Source organism: Staurois parvus, unplaced genomic scaffold (assembly GCF_062004578.1).
Source record: "Staurois parvus isolate SC_StPar_1 unplaced genomic scaffold, SC_StPar_1.0 ptg000677l, whole genome shotgun sequence".
Taxonomy (NCBI): Eukaryota; Metazoa; Chordata; class Amphibia; order Anura; family Ranidae; genus Staurois; species Staurois parvus.
The window spans coordinates 158752-177337 of record NW_028318473.1 but is presented as its reverse complement, the minus strand read 5'-3'; the positions used below and the strand labels follow the sequence as shown (position 1 = coordinate 177337).

Below are 18586 nucleotides of genomic sequence, written 5' to 3'. Positions count from 1 at the left end.
GGGAGGAAACACTGAACAGAGTAGGGGCACAGGACAGGGACACTCCTGGTGTTCAGCACTGCAGGTAGCAAGTGAAGGAAGCTATCACGTACCTGGTGATGGAGGCCAATGGAGAGAGGGCTTCCCTTGCGGCTAAGTTCCGGACTCCCCTGAGAGTGGCACAGCGGGAGTCAGGCCCAAAGTTGTACAGGTCACCTGTAGGAGTGCTGGTTGGTGGTCCACTCAGAAGCACAGCTGGTGCATGGAGATAGGTCTGCACACAGGGGGTTCCTGTGCGTGGTATGCAAGCCCTTCCGGGATTTAGAGGTTTACTGGGTATTCGGTTCAAGCCAAGGTCAGGTACCAGGTGGGAATCAGAGCAGACGTAGTCAGATGGGACAGCCGAGGTCATACACAGAGGAGCGAGAGAGAGAGAGTATCCGTAAGCCAAGCCGAGGTCAGATCAGGGGTAAAGCAAAGTAGACAGGTCCAGGAGCAAGCCGAGTCGGTAACAGGAAATCACAGGTCAGTATCACAGGAACCAGGAACAGGGCACGGGGAGCTAGAGATCATCCAGCAATTTGAAGTGATGAGCCTCCTTATAAAGGCCGTCTGGCACCAGGCTGAGGCTGATGTGTACTTCTGCAGCCATGTAGAGTACTGGCAGAAATGCCAGATCTTCCAGAACTTCTGCCGTGTGGACAGGACCCTGACATAAGCATTTACACTGCATATTATGCTATGTCAAAACCATTAGCAGATTCAAAAATAAGAGAAAGCTGAAGACGTATGAAACCTTTCTGGAAAGTCACATTTCATGTCACTCTTCCCAAGCCAAGAGCCAAGGATGCTCACATTACAACTGGCCAACCACTGGCACCGGTTGTCAAATACAACAGCGGAGCAGGGGGAGATTTGACCATATGTGTGGCCATCACAAATGTAGAAATCTGGTTGGCCTTTCTATTCATCCCTTAGGTTGTACAAAAATAAAAATAAAAACCCAACCAGATTCCTACATTCGTGATAACAGCACATATGGCCGAATCTCCCCCTGCTCAGAAATTGTATTTGGACAGCCGATGCCATCGGCTGTCAGAATAGCCAAAACAGAAGCTACTTCTGATTGGATGCAATCACTGTTTGGCCAACAAATTTCTGGCCGGCTCCTTCAATTTTTTTCTACTGACGGTATATCTACCAGGAAGGGGCCACAAAGTGAAATCTGCATACTGCCAACTTAAGAGTACCAACAAGGAGGCTTGACACTCACAAGATATCTGAAATCTTCCAACAATTATGTAGCTCACTTTCCACAGTTAAAATATAATTTTACAAAACCCAATACAGGATGATCTATACCAATTTCCACAACAAAGTACAAAAAAAATAAAAAAATAAAAATCCATATACTGTATAATTTTCTACAAACCATCACCATTCCAATTTTAGACTCTGCTCAGAGAGGCAATACATTTTCCGGATCTGAAGGTGAACTTCTTTAATTACATAAAGAACATTAAAGTGATGCGGAGGTGAAATATTTCGCACTGAGATGCTTGACTCCATCCCAGCCCTGCAGGCCCAAACCTTCATTACTCAATGGGGAAATGGAAGACTCTGACCTTCTGCAAGTAAACGCGAATTCATTCCCTGTAAATATGAAGAGTTTCGCAATGCAGACTCAATTATTCCAACTGTTAGAAAGAATAATTTGATTGGTGGGAGTGGGTAAAACTGACAGCCCAGCAACCAATCATAAGACATGTGGCATCTCCCAGAAATCGAAGGCCAGGAATATAGTTGCATGACCTCGAGCAGACTGCTGAAGTGCTGGGAGCTGCTATCATCTCATTTGACATTGCAAATTCAGTTCATTGATCCTTCTCATCTGGAAGAGATTTACTAGCAGGTATACAAATCCAGGCAACGGCACTCATTATCGACCTTACTGAAGCAACAGGTAGATTGATTATCACAAGCATCAACCACTTCCACACTGCCCTATAGCAGGGATACTGCTACAGGGCGGCCTTCCTGTGCAAAATCACGTATATAAACGTGATTCTGCACGTTTGCCTAGGGGGCATGCCGCTTCGGCTGTGAATTATTTACAGCAGAAACTGATGTTGGTGCCAGGCAGTGGATGTCTGCCAGCACCTGCAGACAGAGACAAAAAATGGAGCTCTGCCTATGTGAACAAAGCAGAGCTCCATTCTGACGGGGGGAAGTGATGGATCTTGTGTCCCTGCAAAGTAGTGAATAGGATTCATCACTTCCCTTAGTAAAAGCAGCACACAGTTTACACTGAAACACTAGCTAGGCACAAAATTAACCCTTTGATCACTCTAGATGTTTAAACCCTTCCTAACCAGTGTCATTCGTACAGTGTCAGTGCATATGTTTATCACTGGTCGCAGTATTAGCGTCACTGGTTCCCACAAAGTTTCAGTTCGTGTAAAAATGTCCTCTGCAACATTGCAGTCTGGCTATTTTATCAAGTCTTGCGGTATTTTAGTAGAGAAAACCATGCATTCCTCACTGACAGCTGAATGTCAAAAAATGGTGTGGGGTCCCCCTTCCATCCATACTAAGCCCTTTGGGTCTGGTATGGGTTTTGAGGGGAACTCCCAGACCAAAATTAAAAAAAGAAAAAAAAATCCATACCAGTCCCTTATCCGAGTATGCAGCCCGGCAGGTCAGGAAATTGTCAAAGTAGTGCAGCGCCGTATCGCCTGGTCAGGAAGGGGGCTAAATTTTCCAGAGGTCAAGTGGTTATCTAAAGTGTTTCTAAAACTCAAAACCATTTACTATATCGCAGCTTACCAATCTTTAGAGGAGGTGGTTGCATCAGTTTTCTTTTTCGGGCTTCCCTACTTTTATTTTTATGTCCTAATATATATATATATATATATATATATATATATATATATATACACACATATACATATACATATACACACACATACAGTGGGGATCGAAAGTTTGGGCACCCCAGCTAAAAATTTGTATTAATGTGCATAAAGAAGCCAAGGAAAGATGAAAACATCTCCAAAAGTTAAAAAGGTTACAATTGAACTTTTTGGCCAGAAAGAGCAAAGGTACGTTTGGAGAAGAAGGGGCACAGAATTTAATGAAACGAACCTCTGTCCAACTGTTAAGCATGGGGTTGGATCAATCATGCTTTGGGGTTGTGTTGCAGCCAGTGGCACAGGGAACATCTCACGAGTAGAAGGAAAAATGGATTCAATAAAATTTCAGCAAATTTTGGATGGTAACTTGATGCCATCTGTGAAAAAACTGAAGTTAAAGAGAGGATGGCTTCTACAAATGGATAATGATCCTAAACACACCTCGAAATCCACGGGGGATTACATCAAGAGGTGTAAACTGAAGGTTTTGCCATGGCCTTCACAATCTCCTGACCTCAACATAACTGAAAATCTATGGATAGACCTTAAAAGGGCAGTGCGTGACAGACAGCCCAGAAATCTCAGAGAACTGGAAGACTTTTGTAAGGAAGAATGGGCAAAAACAAGAATTGAAAGACTCTTGGCTGGCTACAAAAAGCGTTTACAAGCTGTGATACTTGCCAAAGGGGGCAGTACAAGATATTAACTCTGCAGGGTGCCCAAACTTTTGCAGATGCCATTTTTTTGTTTTCTGTTATTTTGAAAGTGTAAATGATGGAAATAAAATCTAACTTTTGTTGACATATTATAAGAATGTCTAATCTGGAATTTGATGCCTTTTGGAGATTTTTCCATCTTTCCTTGGCTTCTTTATGCACATTAATACAAATTTTTAGCTGGGGTGCCCAAACTTTCGATCCCCACTGTATATGGTTGGAGAGGAAGTTCAAGAGAACATTCCCTGCCTAAAGGGTTACCCATCTTTTGGTCCTTGATAAACCCAGCGGGGTTGCGTTGGGAAGGGAGGGGTGTCACCATGCTGTACTGAAGCTCATCTAAAGCAAGCATGGCTCAAAAGGCGTTGTTAAGTCATAAACATATGGGGAGTGTGGTTTTCATTAACATTATGATGGAAATGTTTGCCCTCAGTTTGGAAAGCTTAGAACTCCTCAGTCTCTCGTTGCAAAATTCCAAATTCTATTTTACAGTTTCTCACTTTAGAATACTAAACTATATTCCTGCACAATGGTGTTCTATAAAGATAAAAAAACGTACTCCTTTTCCCAGTGATTTCCCTTGGTACAGAGTCTTGTACTTGCATGACTTTACTGCTCGCCGGCCACTTTATTAGGTCCCCCTTGCTAGTACCGGGTTGGACCCCCTTTTGCCTTCATTCTTCATGGCATAGATTCTACAAGGTGTTGGAAAAACTCCTCAGAGATGTTGGTCCATATTGACATGATAGCATCACACAGTTGCTGCAGATTTGTCGGCTGCACATCCATGAACCATTGATACAAGGCAGGATGGATCCATGCTTTCATGTTGTTTACACCAACTGACCCTACCATCTGAATATCGCAGCTGAAAATCAAGAAGTTCATCAGACCAAGCGACATTTTTTTTCCAGTCTTCTATTGTCCAATTTTGGTGAGCCTGTGCGAATTGTAGCCTCAGTTTCCTGTTCTGACAGGAGTGCACCCGGTGTGGTCTTCTGCTGCTGTAGCCCATCTGCTTCAAGATTCGAGGTGTTTTGCATTAGTAGATGGTATTCTACATACCTTAGTTGTTATGAGTGGTTATTTGAATTACGGTTGCCTTTCTATCTCAAACCAGTCTGCCCATTCTCTTCGGATATCAACAAGGCATTTTTGTCCACACAACTGCCGTTCACTGGATATTTTCTCTTTTTCAGACCAATCTCTGTAAACCCTAGAGATAGTTGTGTATGATAATCCTAGTAGATCAGCAGTTTTTGAAATACTCAGACCAGCTCGTCTGGCACCAACACCATACCATGTTTAAAGTAATTTCAATCCCCTTTCTTCTCCATTCTGATGCTCGGTTTGAACTTCAGCAAGTTGTCTTCACCGCGTCTAGATGCCTAAATGCATTGAGTTGCTGCCATGTGATTGTCTGATTAGCAATTTGTGTTACCAAACAATTGAACAGATGTACCTAATAGAGGCCAGCGAGTGTTCTTACCTATGATTAAACACATCCTGCAGTCTACTATGTTTTGAAGAATAATTCCAGGTATTGGCATGGTATACAAAGTTACAATGGTCCAGCTTAGACTAATATAAACTATGTCTATACCACACCTGTGGGATCCATCTAGAACCTAGAAATCACCGTAGGAGACACCAATATTCCAGTGATCTCCACTTGCTTCTGGGTCTTGTGCTGAGTAGCTGACCCAAAGTATTGTGAATATAGGAGGTGGGCCATTCAGCAAAAGCTTTGCATTTTATTAATGAATGCAATGCATTCTATGATTGGACAAGGTGGTGAGGCAGAGTGACAATATCAAGCTCTCCACCTCATCCAATCAGTCTCCGAATTGAGTCTCTGCTGAATGGCCCATCTCCTGTATTCAGCCGTATATTTTGATAAGGCAAGGAAAGTAAGGGAGGGGAGTTGTCAGAGATTATTTATATATATATATATATATATATATATATATATATATATATATATATATTGTGACAGTGTGGCGATCTGTCACCCTGGATTCTCAACAAGGCAGGTTGAGGGGCTCCAGGGTAAGTGTTTGATATGGAGGAAAGTGGCTTTTCACTTTCCTCCTTTGTTTGTAAGGTCTGTTTTGGGATCTGGAGCCTGGAGATTTCAAAGAGATCTGGGAGGGATGAAATCTCCAATCCGGGGTCTGTGTTTTGAGAACCCCCAGCACACTGATTGCACAGGTGTGTGCAGGCCTTTTTATAGAGTCCTAACCATAGTTCTGGGCTCCACCCCGGCAGATAGGAGTCAGGAGGGCTCCACCCCGGCAGATAGGAGTCAGGAGGGCTCCACCCCGGCAGATGGGAGGTCTCTGCCTTGGAGTCAGGTGGAAGCCAGACTAGCTGTGTGCTAGTGACATATTTTGGGAAGAGTCTGCAGGAGGCAGACTTAAAACTGTGTACAAGCCAGGAGGCTGAAAACTGTTAATTTGCTTGATGGTGGATACCCCTGCGTGGGAAGCATTTGTTACTTGAACTTTCTTAAATAAAAGTGGGCAAAAAAGCCCTTAAAGAAGCGAGTTGCTGTGTGCTTGGAAGAAGCTCTACCACTTGAAGTGAGCTCCCACAATATATATAAACACAAACACCACACGCACACGGGGCATATGGGTTACTCTTTCAAAATTTCACCTGCCATCTATTTACAAAGACTCACCAGAGGTCACATAGTAGGCATTCCCTGCAATTTCCTCACGGTTGCAGCACTGCACTTCTGCAGGTATGCATTGCTGCAATTATAGTAAAGGCAGAACATCTTACTTTACAATTTTTCTCTATATATTAATTTTGTTATTTTTTCATATTAGCTTAGTTTAACATTTACAGAACACAAGCAGATAAGCATGTGCAATAACATCTGCTAAAGTTCTTGCATTTTTTTTTAGCTGTCCTAGGCTATTTTGGACCAGTCAAAAGCTTTGCATTTTAAGAATGAATGCAATGCATTCTATGATTGGAAAAGGTGGAGAGGCAGTGCGACAATGTCACGCTCTCCACCTCATCCAATCAGAGAATACTTTGCATGCATTCAGAAAATGCTAAAGCATTTTACCTGCCATCTATTTACAGAAGGACTATGCCTGCACCTGATCAGGTGCTTCTGTAAAGTATGCGCAGAGCCAGAGGTCACATAGTAGGCATTCCCTGCAATTGCACTTCTGTATGCATTGCTGCAATAAAAGTGAAGGCAGAACATCTTACACACACACACTGTATCTCACAGAAGTGAGTACACCCCCTGAAGAAATGACACTTTGCTACAATGTGACGTAGTCAGTGTACAGCTTGTATAACATGTAAACTTACTGTCCCCTAAAAATAACTCAACACACCGCCATTAATGTCTAAACCGCTGGCAACAAAAGTGAGTCCACCCCTAAGTGAAAATGTACAAATTGGGCCCAAAGTGTCAATATTTTGTATAGCCACCGTTATTTTCCAGCACTGCCTTAACCCTCTTGGGCATGGAGTTCACCAGAGCTTCACAGGTTGCCACTGGAGTCCTCTTCCACTCCTCCATGATGACATCACGGAGCTGGTGGATGGTAGAGACCTTGTGCTCCTCCACCTTGCATTTGAGGATGCCCCACAGATGCTCAATAGGGTTTAGGACTGGACACATGTTTGGCCAGTCCATCACCTTTACCCTCAGCTTCTTTAACAAGACATTGGTCATCTTGGAGGTGGGTTTGGGGTCATTATGTTGGAAGACTGCCCAGTCTCTGAAAGGAGTTGATCATGTTCTGCTTCAGTATGTCACAGTATATGTTGGCATTCATGGTTCCCTCAATGAACTGTAGCTCCCCAGTGCCGGCAGCTCTCATGCTGCCCCAAACCATGACACTCCACCACCATGCTTGACTGTAGGCAAGACACTCTTGTCTTTGTACTCCTCACCTGGTTGCCGCCACACACACTTGACACCACCTGAACCCAATCAGTTTATCTTGGTCTCATCAGACCACAGGACATGGTTCCAGCAATCTGCTTGTCTCCAGCAAACTGTTTGCGGGCTTTCTTGTGCATTATCTTTAGAAGAGGCTTCCTTCTGGGATGACAGCCATGCAGATCAATTCGATGCAGTGTGCGGCGTATGGTCTGAGCACTGACAGGCTGACCCCATACCGCTTCAACTGTGCAGCAATGCTGGCAGAACTCATAAGTCTGTTACCCAAAGACAACCTCTGGATATGACGCTGAGCACGTGCACTCAACTTCTGTGGTCGACAATAGCGAGGCCTGTTCTGAGTGGAACCTGTCCTGTTAAACCTCTGTATGGTCTTGGCCACCATGCTGCAGCTCAGTTTCAGGGTCTTGGCAATCTTCTTATAGCCTAGGCCATTTTTATGTAGAGCGACAATTCCTTTTTTCAGATCCTCAGAGTTCTTTGCCATGAGGTGCCATGTTGAACTTCCAGTGACCAGTATGAGAGAGTGACAGCGATAACACCAAATTTAACACACCTGCTCCCCGTTCACACCTGAGACCTTGTAACATGAACGAGTCACATGACACCGGGGAGGGCAAATGGCTAATTGGGCCCAATTTGGACATTGTCACTTAGGGATGTACTCACTTTTGTTGCCAGCGGGTTAGACATTAATGGCTGTGTGTTGAGTTATTTTGAGGGGACAGCAAATTTACATTATATACAAGCTGTACACTCACTACGTCACATTGTAGCAAAGTGTCATTTCTTCAGTGTTGTCACATGAAAAGATAGAATAAAATATTTACACAGATGTGAGGGGTGGACTCACTTCTGGGAGATACAGTATATATATATATATATATATATATATATATATATATATATATATATATTTATTTATATTATTCCCCCCCCCCCATATTAGCTTAGTTTAACATTTCCAGAACAAAAAGCAGGTAAGTATGTGCAATAACATCTGCTAAAGTTCTTGCATTTTTTTTTCCTCTTTTTTAGCTAACCTAGGTGTTTTCTTTCTCAGCTCCAGTCTGATGTGCCAACAGGGGCTTCATGGGCACCAACCTGCCAATCTAATCCCCATCTGCGCATTACAGATCTGCTTGTATGGGGGATGCAGTGTCAGAAGAGGACTCCCTGTCCTAACTCACTGTGGCCCAGCTCAGCGGACAAATGGACATTGTAAATTCAGCGTTTCCTCTGTGCTGTGCAGAAATACATAAAAGGACATTGGAGGGGAGAGGAGAGCAGAGTCTCAATCACAGCGTGCCACATGCACCTGACTGCAGAGCAGAGTCAAGGACACGATTCTCTTTCACGCTGTGCGTCCGTCTGTCAGAGGCGGCTGCAGCGACGTCATCATTCCCTGCACATCATCCATTAGCGTCACCTCCGCTGCAGCTAGACCGGCTCATTGATTTCCACTTATACTCTGACGGGCAAAGTCCTTACAGAAATGCAGAGGCTAAAACACGTACAGGCAAAAATGGTGCATTGTGCCGTAATCCACACCAACCGACCTGACATCGGTTTAGTGCAACATTAAAAGTACAATCCAATCTAAATTAGATTACTTTTATAGCCAGCACTATTTCGGGCTCCAGTTTTTCATGCAGGCGTTGCTGTAGAGTACAGGTTCATCCCAATCCCTTTTGTCGGTGATCTAGTCACCGATAAGCGTTAGCAGAAACAACCACTGCAGGATCTTTGCTGCCTCATGCACACAGAAGCCTGACTTATCAAAAACATCGGTGTTGCCCAGAACACCAAAAAGCAGATCTAAGGCTGGCCATACATTATACAATTTTCTTTAGAAAATTGGTTTAGATTTACCAAAAACCATATAATAGGAGGTCAAACCTAAACAACACTTTCAATTGTATCCAATTAGGCAGGCCCTTGCACTACATAGTTGAAGGTAAATCTAAAGGAAATTGGACAGAAAATTGTATAGTGTATGGCTAGCCTAAGTCCTAAAAGAGTGACATGAAGTCTGTTTGTGTCAAATTGCAGGCTCCACATCACATCCTGCATTTTATGAATGGGTTGTAAATGACAAGTTGTAGTGCAGGGTATCGTGGAGAGTGATAGGAGAACCATAGTGATCCATCTTAGAAAAAATACACTTTAAAAGTGCATTTAGTAGAGGTTTTGTAACTTTAGCACTCATTTTAATAGGCCTGTTAGATGCACATAAAAGACAAAAACATATATTATATGCACACACATACAGCTCAAAAAAAAAGGGAAGGAACACGTTTTAATCAGAGTATATCATCAAGTCAATTAAACTCCTGGGATAATGATCTGGTCAGGTAAGTAGCAGAAGAGCTTGTTAATAAGTTTCAGCTGCTTTGGTTTTAATGAAATGGGCAACAATGAAACAACCCCAAAACATGAATGGTTTTACAGGTGGAGGCCACTGACATTTTTTCCCTACTTTTCTGACTGTTTTTCACTCGTTTTGCATTTGGCTAGGGTCAGTGTCACTACTGGTAGCATGAAGCGATACCTGGACCCTACAGAGGTTGCACAGGCAGTCCAACACCTTCAGGAGGGCACATCAAAACGTGCCATTGCCAGAAGGTTTGCTGTGTCTCCCAGCACAGTCTCAAGAGTATGGAGAAGATTCCAGAAGACAGGCAGTTACTCTAGGAGAGCTGGACAGGGCCGTGGAAGGTCCTTAACCTATCAGCAGGACTGGTATCTGCTCCTTTGGGCAAGGAAGAACAGGTTGAGCACTGCCAGAACCCTACAAAATGACCTCCAGCAGGCCGCTGGTGTGAATGTCTCCGACCAATCAGAAAATTACTTCATGAGGGTGGCCTGAGGGTCCAACGTACTCTAGTGGTCCCTGTACTCACTGACCAGCACCATAGAGCTCCATTGGCATTTGACACTGAACACCAGAATTGGCAGGTCCACCACTGGCACCCTGTGCTTTTCACAGAGGAGAGCAGGTTCACCCTGAGTACATGTGACAGACATGAAAGGGTCTGAAGAAACCGTGGAGAACGTTATGCTGCCTATAACCTCGCTCAGCATGACTATTTTGGAGGGGAGTCAGTGATGGTCTGGAGAGGCATATCCATGGAGGGATGCACAGACCTCTACAGGCTAGACAATGGCACCCTGACTGCCATTAGGTATTGGGATGAAATCCTTGGACCCATTATCAGAACCCACGCTGGTGCAGTGGGTCCTGGATTTGGCCTTATGTGGCGAGTATGCAGGCAGTTCCTGGAGGATGAAGGAATTGATGCCATTGAATGGCCCCCACGCTCGCTTGACCTTAATCCAATAGAAAACCTCTGGGATATCATGTTTTGGTCCATCTGACGCCGCCAGGTTGCACCTCAGACTGTCCAGGAGCTAAGTGATGCCCTGGTCCAGATCTGGGAGGAAATAACCCAGGACACCATCCATTGTCTCATTATGAGCGTGCCCCAATTTTGTCAGGCATGCATACAAGCACGTGGGGGCCATACAAACTACTGAGTACCATTTTGAGTTGCTGCAATGAAATGGACTAGCCTGCTGCATCATTTTTTTCACTTTGATTTTCGAGTTGTCTTTCAATTCAGTCCTCTGTAGGTTGATAATTTTCATTTCCATCAAACGATGGGGTAACCTTATGTTTCTAACACATTACCCCGTCCATATCAGTATAGATATCCAGCATGATATTTTTCCCCGTTGAGATTTGATGTGTTTTCAAAGTGTTCCTTACATTTTTTTTGAGATATATATATATATATATATATATATATATTTATTTTTTTTTAGAATTAAGCCCAAATAAAGTTCAGCTGTTCTAGTAGGTCTTTCCTGACATTTTCTTAGTCGCATCCTACAGCAAAAGCCATGGTTATTTGTGACCTATAAACTGTACAACTCAATTGAAAAACAAACTGAAATCTTTTGGGGGGGAGTAAACATAAACTAAAAAAATGCGGTTGTGTAAGTGTGCACACCCTCTTATAACCGGGGATGTAGCTGTGTTCAGAATTAAGCAATCACATTCAAGGTCATGTTACATAGGAATCAGTACACACCCGCCATCATTTAAAGTGCCTCTGATTAACCCCAAATAAAGTTCAGCTGATCTAGTAGATCTTTCCTGACATTTTCTTAGTCGCATCCTACAGCAAAAGCCATGGTCCACAGAGAGCTTCCAAAGCGTCAGAGGGATCTCATTGTTAAAATGTATCAGTCAGGAGAAGGGTACAAAAGAATTTCCAAGGCATTAGATATACCATGGAACACAGTGAAGACAGTCATCATCAAGTGGAGAAAATATGGCGCAACAGTGACATTACCAAGAACTGGACATCCCTCCAAAATTGAGGAAAAGACAAGAAAACAGGACTGGGAGGCTGCCGAGAGGCCTTCAGCAACATTAAAGGAGCTGCAGGAATATCTGGCAAGTACTGGCTGTGTGGTACATGTGACAACAATCTCCCGTGTTCTTCATATGTCTGGGCTATGGGATAGAGTGGCAAGACGGAAGCCTTTTCTTACGAAGAAAAACATACAAGCCCGGCTAAATTTTGCAAAAACACATCTGAAGTCTCCCAAAAGCATGTGGGAAAATATGTTCTGGTCTGATGAAACCAAGGTTGAACTTTTTGGCCAGAATTCCAAAAGATAGATTTGGCACAAAAACAACACTGAACATCACCAAAAGAGCACCATACCCACTGTGAAGCTTGGTGGTGGCAGCATCATGCTTTGGGGCTGTTTTTTCTTCAGCTGGAAATGGGGTCTTAGTCAAGGTAGAGGGAATTATGAACAGTTCCAAATACCAGTCAATATTGGTACAAAACCTTCAGGCTTCTGCTAGATAGCTGAACATGAAGAGGAACTTCATCTTTCAGTAATATATATATATATATATATATATACACACACACACACACACACACACACACATACATACTTACATACATACATACACATATATACATACATATACACATACATACACACACACACATATACACATACACACATTTATATTAATTATAAAAAAAAATACCCGCACATCTTAAAAAGGGATTCATTGCAACATACAGCATACAATAGAAAAGAATTACCCCATTTAAAATAATCACATTTTGTTGCTTTGCAGCCTGGAATGAAGATAGACACAGTTTTTGTTTATCCAGCTGTAATTAATCAATGTATAACATCCACGTGAAAGATAACACCAACATGTCAGAAAAAAAATACAAAAAAACTGAATCACTGAGTTGGAAAAAGGATCAACCCCTTGTGTTGGTATTTTGTTGAACCAGCTTTTGCTTTAATTCCAGCCTTTACTCTGTTGGGATATGTCTCTACTAACTTTGCACATCTAGAATTTTGCAATATTTGCCCACTCTTCTTTGCAGAACTGCTCAAGTTCAGTTAAATTTGATGGTGACCATTTGTGGACTGCAGACTTTCCAAGTCATTCCACAGATTTTCAATGGGGTTCAAGTCTGGGCCATGCAAGAACATTCACCTTTTTCTCCTTCAACCACTGTCTGGTCATTTTTGCTCTGTGCTTTGGGTCATCGTCATGTTGGAAGGTAAACTTTCTTCCCATTGACAACTTTCTTGTAGAGGGCAGCAGATTTTCCTTAAGAATTTCTCGGTATTTTGCCCCATCCATTTTCCCTTCCATCCTGACAAGTGCTCCATTTCCTGCTGCAGAAAAACCCCCCAGAACAGGATATTCCCACCTCCATACTTTACTGTAGGAAATATTATATTTGGATGGTGAGCTGGATTGGATTTCCACCAGAGATATTGTTTAGTGTTGAGGCCAAATCATTCAATTTTCGTTTCATCTGACCAGAACACCTTTTTCCATGTGGCCTCAGAATCTTCAAGGTGCGTTTTGGTAAAGCTCAGTGGTGACTGCATGTGGCCTTTCTTGAGGAGTGACTTTTCTTGCAACATTCCCATACAAGCCACATTTGTGGAGAATTTGGGATATTGTCATCAATTCCTGCAACTGCTTCAGAGTTGCTGTAGGTCTCCTGGTAGCCTCTCTGACCAGTTTCCTCCTGGCTCCTTCATGCAGTTTGGAGTGACGTCCTTATCTAAAGAGGGTCTGTGTTGTACCAAATACCTTCCACTTCCTAATAATAGACTTAACTGTGCTTCTAGGCATTGATAAAGCCTTTGAATTTTTTTTTTTTTTGTATGCATCTCCTGACTTGTGCCTCTCCACAACTTTATCCCAGATATCTTTTGACGGTGCCTTGCCACCCATAGTTGATGGTTTGCTTCAGTTACCAGGGAATCTAATCCAAGTTACCACAGCTGATCACAGCTGAAAGTCAAATGGCTTTGTGTGCCATTGAGAAGGTGATTAGCTACACCTGATTGAGTTCACAAGTCCGTTTTAGGAGGGGGGGGGTGATCCTTTTTCCAACTTAGCTAGCTATTCTGCTTTTGAATTTTTACAGTAAATACAGCTGGATAAAACAAAAACTCTCCATCTTCATTTCAGGCTGCAAAGCAACAAAAAATGTGATTATTTTAAAGGGGGTGATACCTTCTATACCCATTGTAGCTGCAAAATAGCCACTTACTAATTATTGGGGGTTTTGTATGAAGTGCATTTTTTAGGCAGTAAAAATACAAACAGTACACTTTTTACTGCATGAAAATGTGCAAAGTGTGAACAACAGGTAAAAAAAAAAAGAAAACACACACACACACACAATAAAAAATCTTCAGATTAACTGCATGAATGTTTGATATAATCTGCACTGTCTAGGACTGATAGTTACTGTCAGGGTTACTGTCAGGGTAAGTTACTGTCAGGGTAGGCTCCATACATGTAAAAGTTTGCTGACAGATAAAGATTCTTATCCCAACAAGAAAAACCAAACGTCATTGAACTTTTTGCTATAAAAGGGTTTGCAGTGGGAGGATCCCAAGGTATTGCTCCTTTTCTCGTAAGTGAAGTTTTGCAATGCATGCATGTTTACACATCACAGCGAAGCAGGAAATCAGCAAAGACAACTGAAAGTCCCAGCTACCTATTTACTAAACACTCCCATGGCACATGTCCAGAGGATATCTCAGAGTCCTTGACCTGAATACATTTATTGCTGCATGGAGAATGATCGCTGAGGGAGATCACCAACATTCCTAGAGATAGACTCCTTAAAACACATACAATGCTGGCCACACACCAGTAGAATTTGGTTCAGAAATGTTTGTTGCTGCACATTTGTTTCAATTTTTAATGGTCATTGAGGTCAAATTGTTGATCGCTAAGAGACATAATTAGGAGTGGGATAGAAATTTTTTTCAAGCAAGCAATATTGTAACTGGAAAAGCACATATGGTATTGCACACAATGTAGGCACATGAGAAACCAGTTTAAATCCAATCAACTACATAAAAATGGCAACCGTCCCAACCTATAACCAGCCTTAGCAGTAAGGTGCTAAGGGGGAGCCCATCCCTCCTTTTTTTGTCTGTAATGTGCATTGCCCTTCCATGTGTACCTTACTGCTAAGGCTGCTTATAGGTTGGGATGGTTGCCATTTTTGTGTAGTTGGCTAATTTGGACGCAGGGATGCACTGGATGCCTTTGCTGTCATTTTGTATAGTTGGGCGTCACGTGCGTCCTGTACCTTTAAGGAGCTATAGGCTCCTCCAGGCAAACCTGCCCTTAACCTATCCATTTATACATGTGGCCCTACTATGGAGGCTCTGAAAATTTTAGTTAGGTCCACGGTATACAGGAGGACCCTTGACGTGGGACTGTGGCTTACGCATGTATTTGCAAACGTGTGCAAACAAAGCCCTCTGTTTTTAACGCATACTGTTAGACACGGCCATATTGGTTGTTTCACAGGCTGGCTGGCAAGTGTTGCTGGGAAATCCTTTTTCTTTGTCAGTTAATTCCAATCAAGTAGTAGATCGGAGTAAAATATTTAGGACTTTCAAACGAAATTGTGTAGGTGCGTGTGTGCGATGTGGCACTGCTAAAAACACCGGTAAGGATTTGGTTTACTCAAAGCAACATTGGGACTGTTGTAACGATCGCTCTTGCTTTGACAAGCAATCAGTTATTGGATTTATTATACGTATATTAATCTTCCTGTGAATGCACTGTATATCTTTTGAAGACATACATTTTTTTTCTGGGTAAACACAGAAAAAACTTGGACTTCTCAGCAGAGGATTTTCATTAGAGAACACCAAGACTCTTGTGGATTAATGTAAGCGTTTTTGGGCGTGTTTCCTATTAACACGCCCAAAAACACTGTTTATCTTTAGAAGAGGGATTGTTTCTCTTTCAGGGTGAGCTCAGTTGTCTCTTATTTGCTTGTGGATGGCTAGCAGATAAGGATGAGCTTTGGGTTGGTAGGAAACCTAAGATCCGAGTTCAGCATGTGCTGCTATATGTGACAGTTGCCCTCTCAGGCTGTTGTCAAGCAGCCGCCAGCATGCCAACAACCAGCGAGTCACCACCAGTGTAGTATATTGTGTGTAATTATATATTATATATAAATGAAGGGGCATGGATGGCAGCTGACATGTTAAACAAAAAAGCATAAAATATAAAAAAAAAAAAAAAAAGATCCTCCTGCGCTCAATGGGATACTTGGTGTCAATTACTCAGCTGCTGTCACTCAACTTAAACCTACAAGTGCATTTAAACAGTGAAAATAAATAGTGAAGCGCTTGAATATCATGATATTAAAAAATAATTTTTACACTCAAAAGTGTTGCTGGATATATACTCTTTGTAAAATGAAATACATGAGAAAACTAATACTAATACACATTAATACCCCCTCTCAGTGGGGAAAGTAAGGTGGTGCAACAAATTATTTACAAAATTAATAAATTATCGCACGCAGTGAAAAAACTATTTAAAGTGCATATACTAAAAATAATCCACAAAATCTAAGTAAATAATAAATGAATTAAACCAGTGCATAAAACCACTCATAATATATTAATTAATCCACTTATATTGGTACCATATACAAAACAAACAATGGATGAATCATAGGTGAAAACAGTCCATGCGTGTGAATCTGTGTTTCAACATCAAACGGGTTTTCCACTTCTAAGTGCAAAAAATTGAATCCTCCGAATGGCAGAAATGCCTGCTCACCTCCCCTCCTTGACCCACACAGGGCCAACTGGCTATTTCCACCTCAGTGGTATATCCCTTCTGGCAAGCTCCTTATCCTCCTTATTGCATTTCCTTTCTTGTATCTCCACTCCAAGACATGTAAATGAATGCAGATCTTTCCATAGTGTAGTAATTGTATTAATTAAAGATGTAATCAGTAAAAAAATTACACTCACATTGTCCTCCTTCGATAACAAGCCTTTTTACCACATCCTATGGGTAAAGCTGCATGACACTGGGGAATCCAATATGGCCGCGGCGTCCGGACAAGCGTCACCGGAAATGACGAACCGACGCGTTGCGTCACGTGCGTCGTGACTTCATCAGGGTTTAATTAATTTATTATTCACTTAGATTCTGTGGATTATTTTTAGTATATGCACTTTAAATAGTTTTTTCACTGCGTGTGATAATTTATTAATTTTGTAAATAATTTGTTGCACCACCTTACTTTCCCCACTGAGAGGGGGCATTAATGTGTATTAGTATTATTTTTCTCATGTATTTCATTTTACAAAGAGTATATATTCAGCACTTTTGAGTGTAAAAATAATTTTTTAATATCATGATATTCAAGCGCTTCACTATTTATTTTCACTGTTTAAAAAAAAAAAAAAAAAAAGCATGTCCCTCCGGAAATTTCATACCGGACCCCTATCCAAGAATGTAGTCTGACTGGCTATGAAAGGTGGGAGGGGAGTTTTGGATACAAGTGCATGCCCTCTTCCTTCTAAACCATAGCCAGCCATATGCTTTCAACATGGGGTTTGGCACCCAAACTTAGGTAGGCAGGTGGTGGAAGCATCTACAACTGTCAGTTATTAGGTACCAAATTAAAAATAAGTAGCCAAGCTCAAGTCTGGTTGTGTCGATCTGGTGTCAACCATCATCTGAGCTGCCCAGACATTCAATTGGGGCAAAGGTTCCTTCCATTCGACCACAAGTGAGAATGGCCAAAGCAGACAAAGGATCATTAGGATATGATGGAAGGGTGTCCAATGTGACAATAATATTGTAATCAAAACTGGATAGGACTAACTACTTATATCATGGGAGCCTTAGGAAGATGGCCATAACATTGGTGGAAGTGTTCAATCCAAAAGTGAGTGATGCAAAAAACACGCTATAGTGAGGTACCTGGGTAAAGAACTAGTCTACTCACCAGTAACAAGCAAGAGGCCAACGCCTGGCAAGTGTTCCTCATTGTGACTTGTAAGAGGCAAATCTTTTACCAGAAATGATCTGTAGATAGAAGACAACAAATGTCAAACGGAAACCAACATTACTGTATCCATGAAAAAAAAAATAATAATGAAAAAGATATTCAAGGGGCCTTAGTTTCACATCTCAAACTTTCTAGAGATAAAAAAGACATCACTCTAAAATTAGGCCCCTTATAATGGCCACTGCTCTCTTTCTTGGTACATGGTAATAGAGCTGATCACCTAAATTTGTCAAAATAAGTCCCTATCTGGATGCAAAAATCTGCTGCTGATTTAAAGGACAGGAAGGGTAGAAGGGGATGTGAAATTCTATTTGCTGTTTGTTTTTCGTTTTCCAAAAGTCCTGCTGGGGCACAGATTTCCCTTCGCTTACCTTCAAACATATTTATAACAACTGAAAATATAGTGGGGGGAATTCACTAAAACTAGAGCAGAATATGGAGCAGCTGTGCACAGTAGCCAATCAGCTTCTAGCTTCAGCTTATTCAGTTAAACTTTGAAAATGAAAGCTAGAAGCTGATTGGCTGTAATGGGCTGCTCTGCTCAGATTCTGATTGCTCAGTCTTAGTAAATACCCTGTTTGAATTGTCAGTTTTGGATTGCGTAACGCAAGATTTAACCACTGC

At 42.0% G+C, this 18586-nt stretch overlaps 1 protein-coding gene across 2 annotated transcripts in view; it reads right to left on the bottom strand.

Moving 5' to 3' along the window:
- The window catches only part of RELT (RELT TNF receptor), a 134920-nt gene that overhangs the window by 57524 nt on the left and 58810 nt on the right, over positions 1-18586 (bottom strand). For both annotated transcript variants that reach the window (XM_089652238.1, XM_089652239.1), the window contains exon 2: positions 17900-17979. In XM_089652238.1, coding sequence (XP_089508364.1) covers positions 17900-17941 — 42 coding nt within the window. In that variant the 5' untranslated portion in view covers positions 17942-17979. The remainder of the gene's footprint in view (positions 1-17899; positions 17980-18586) is intronic.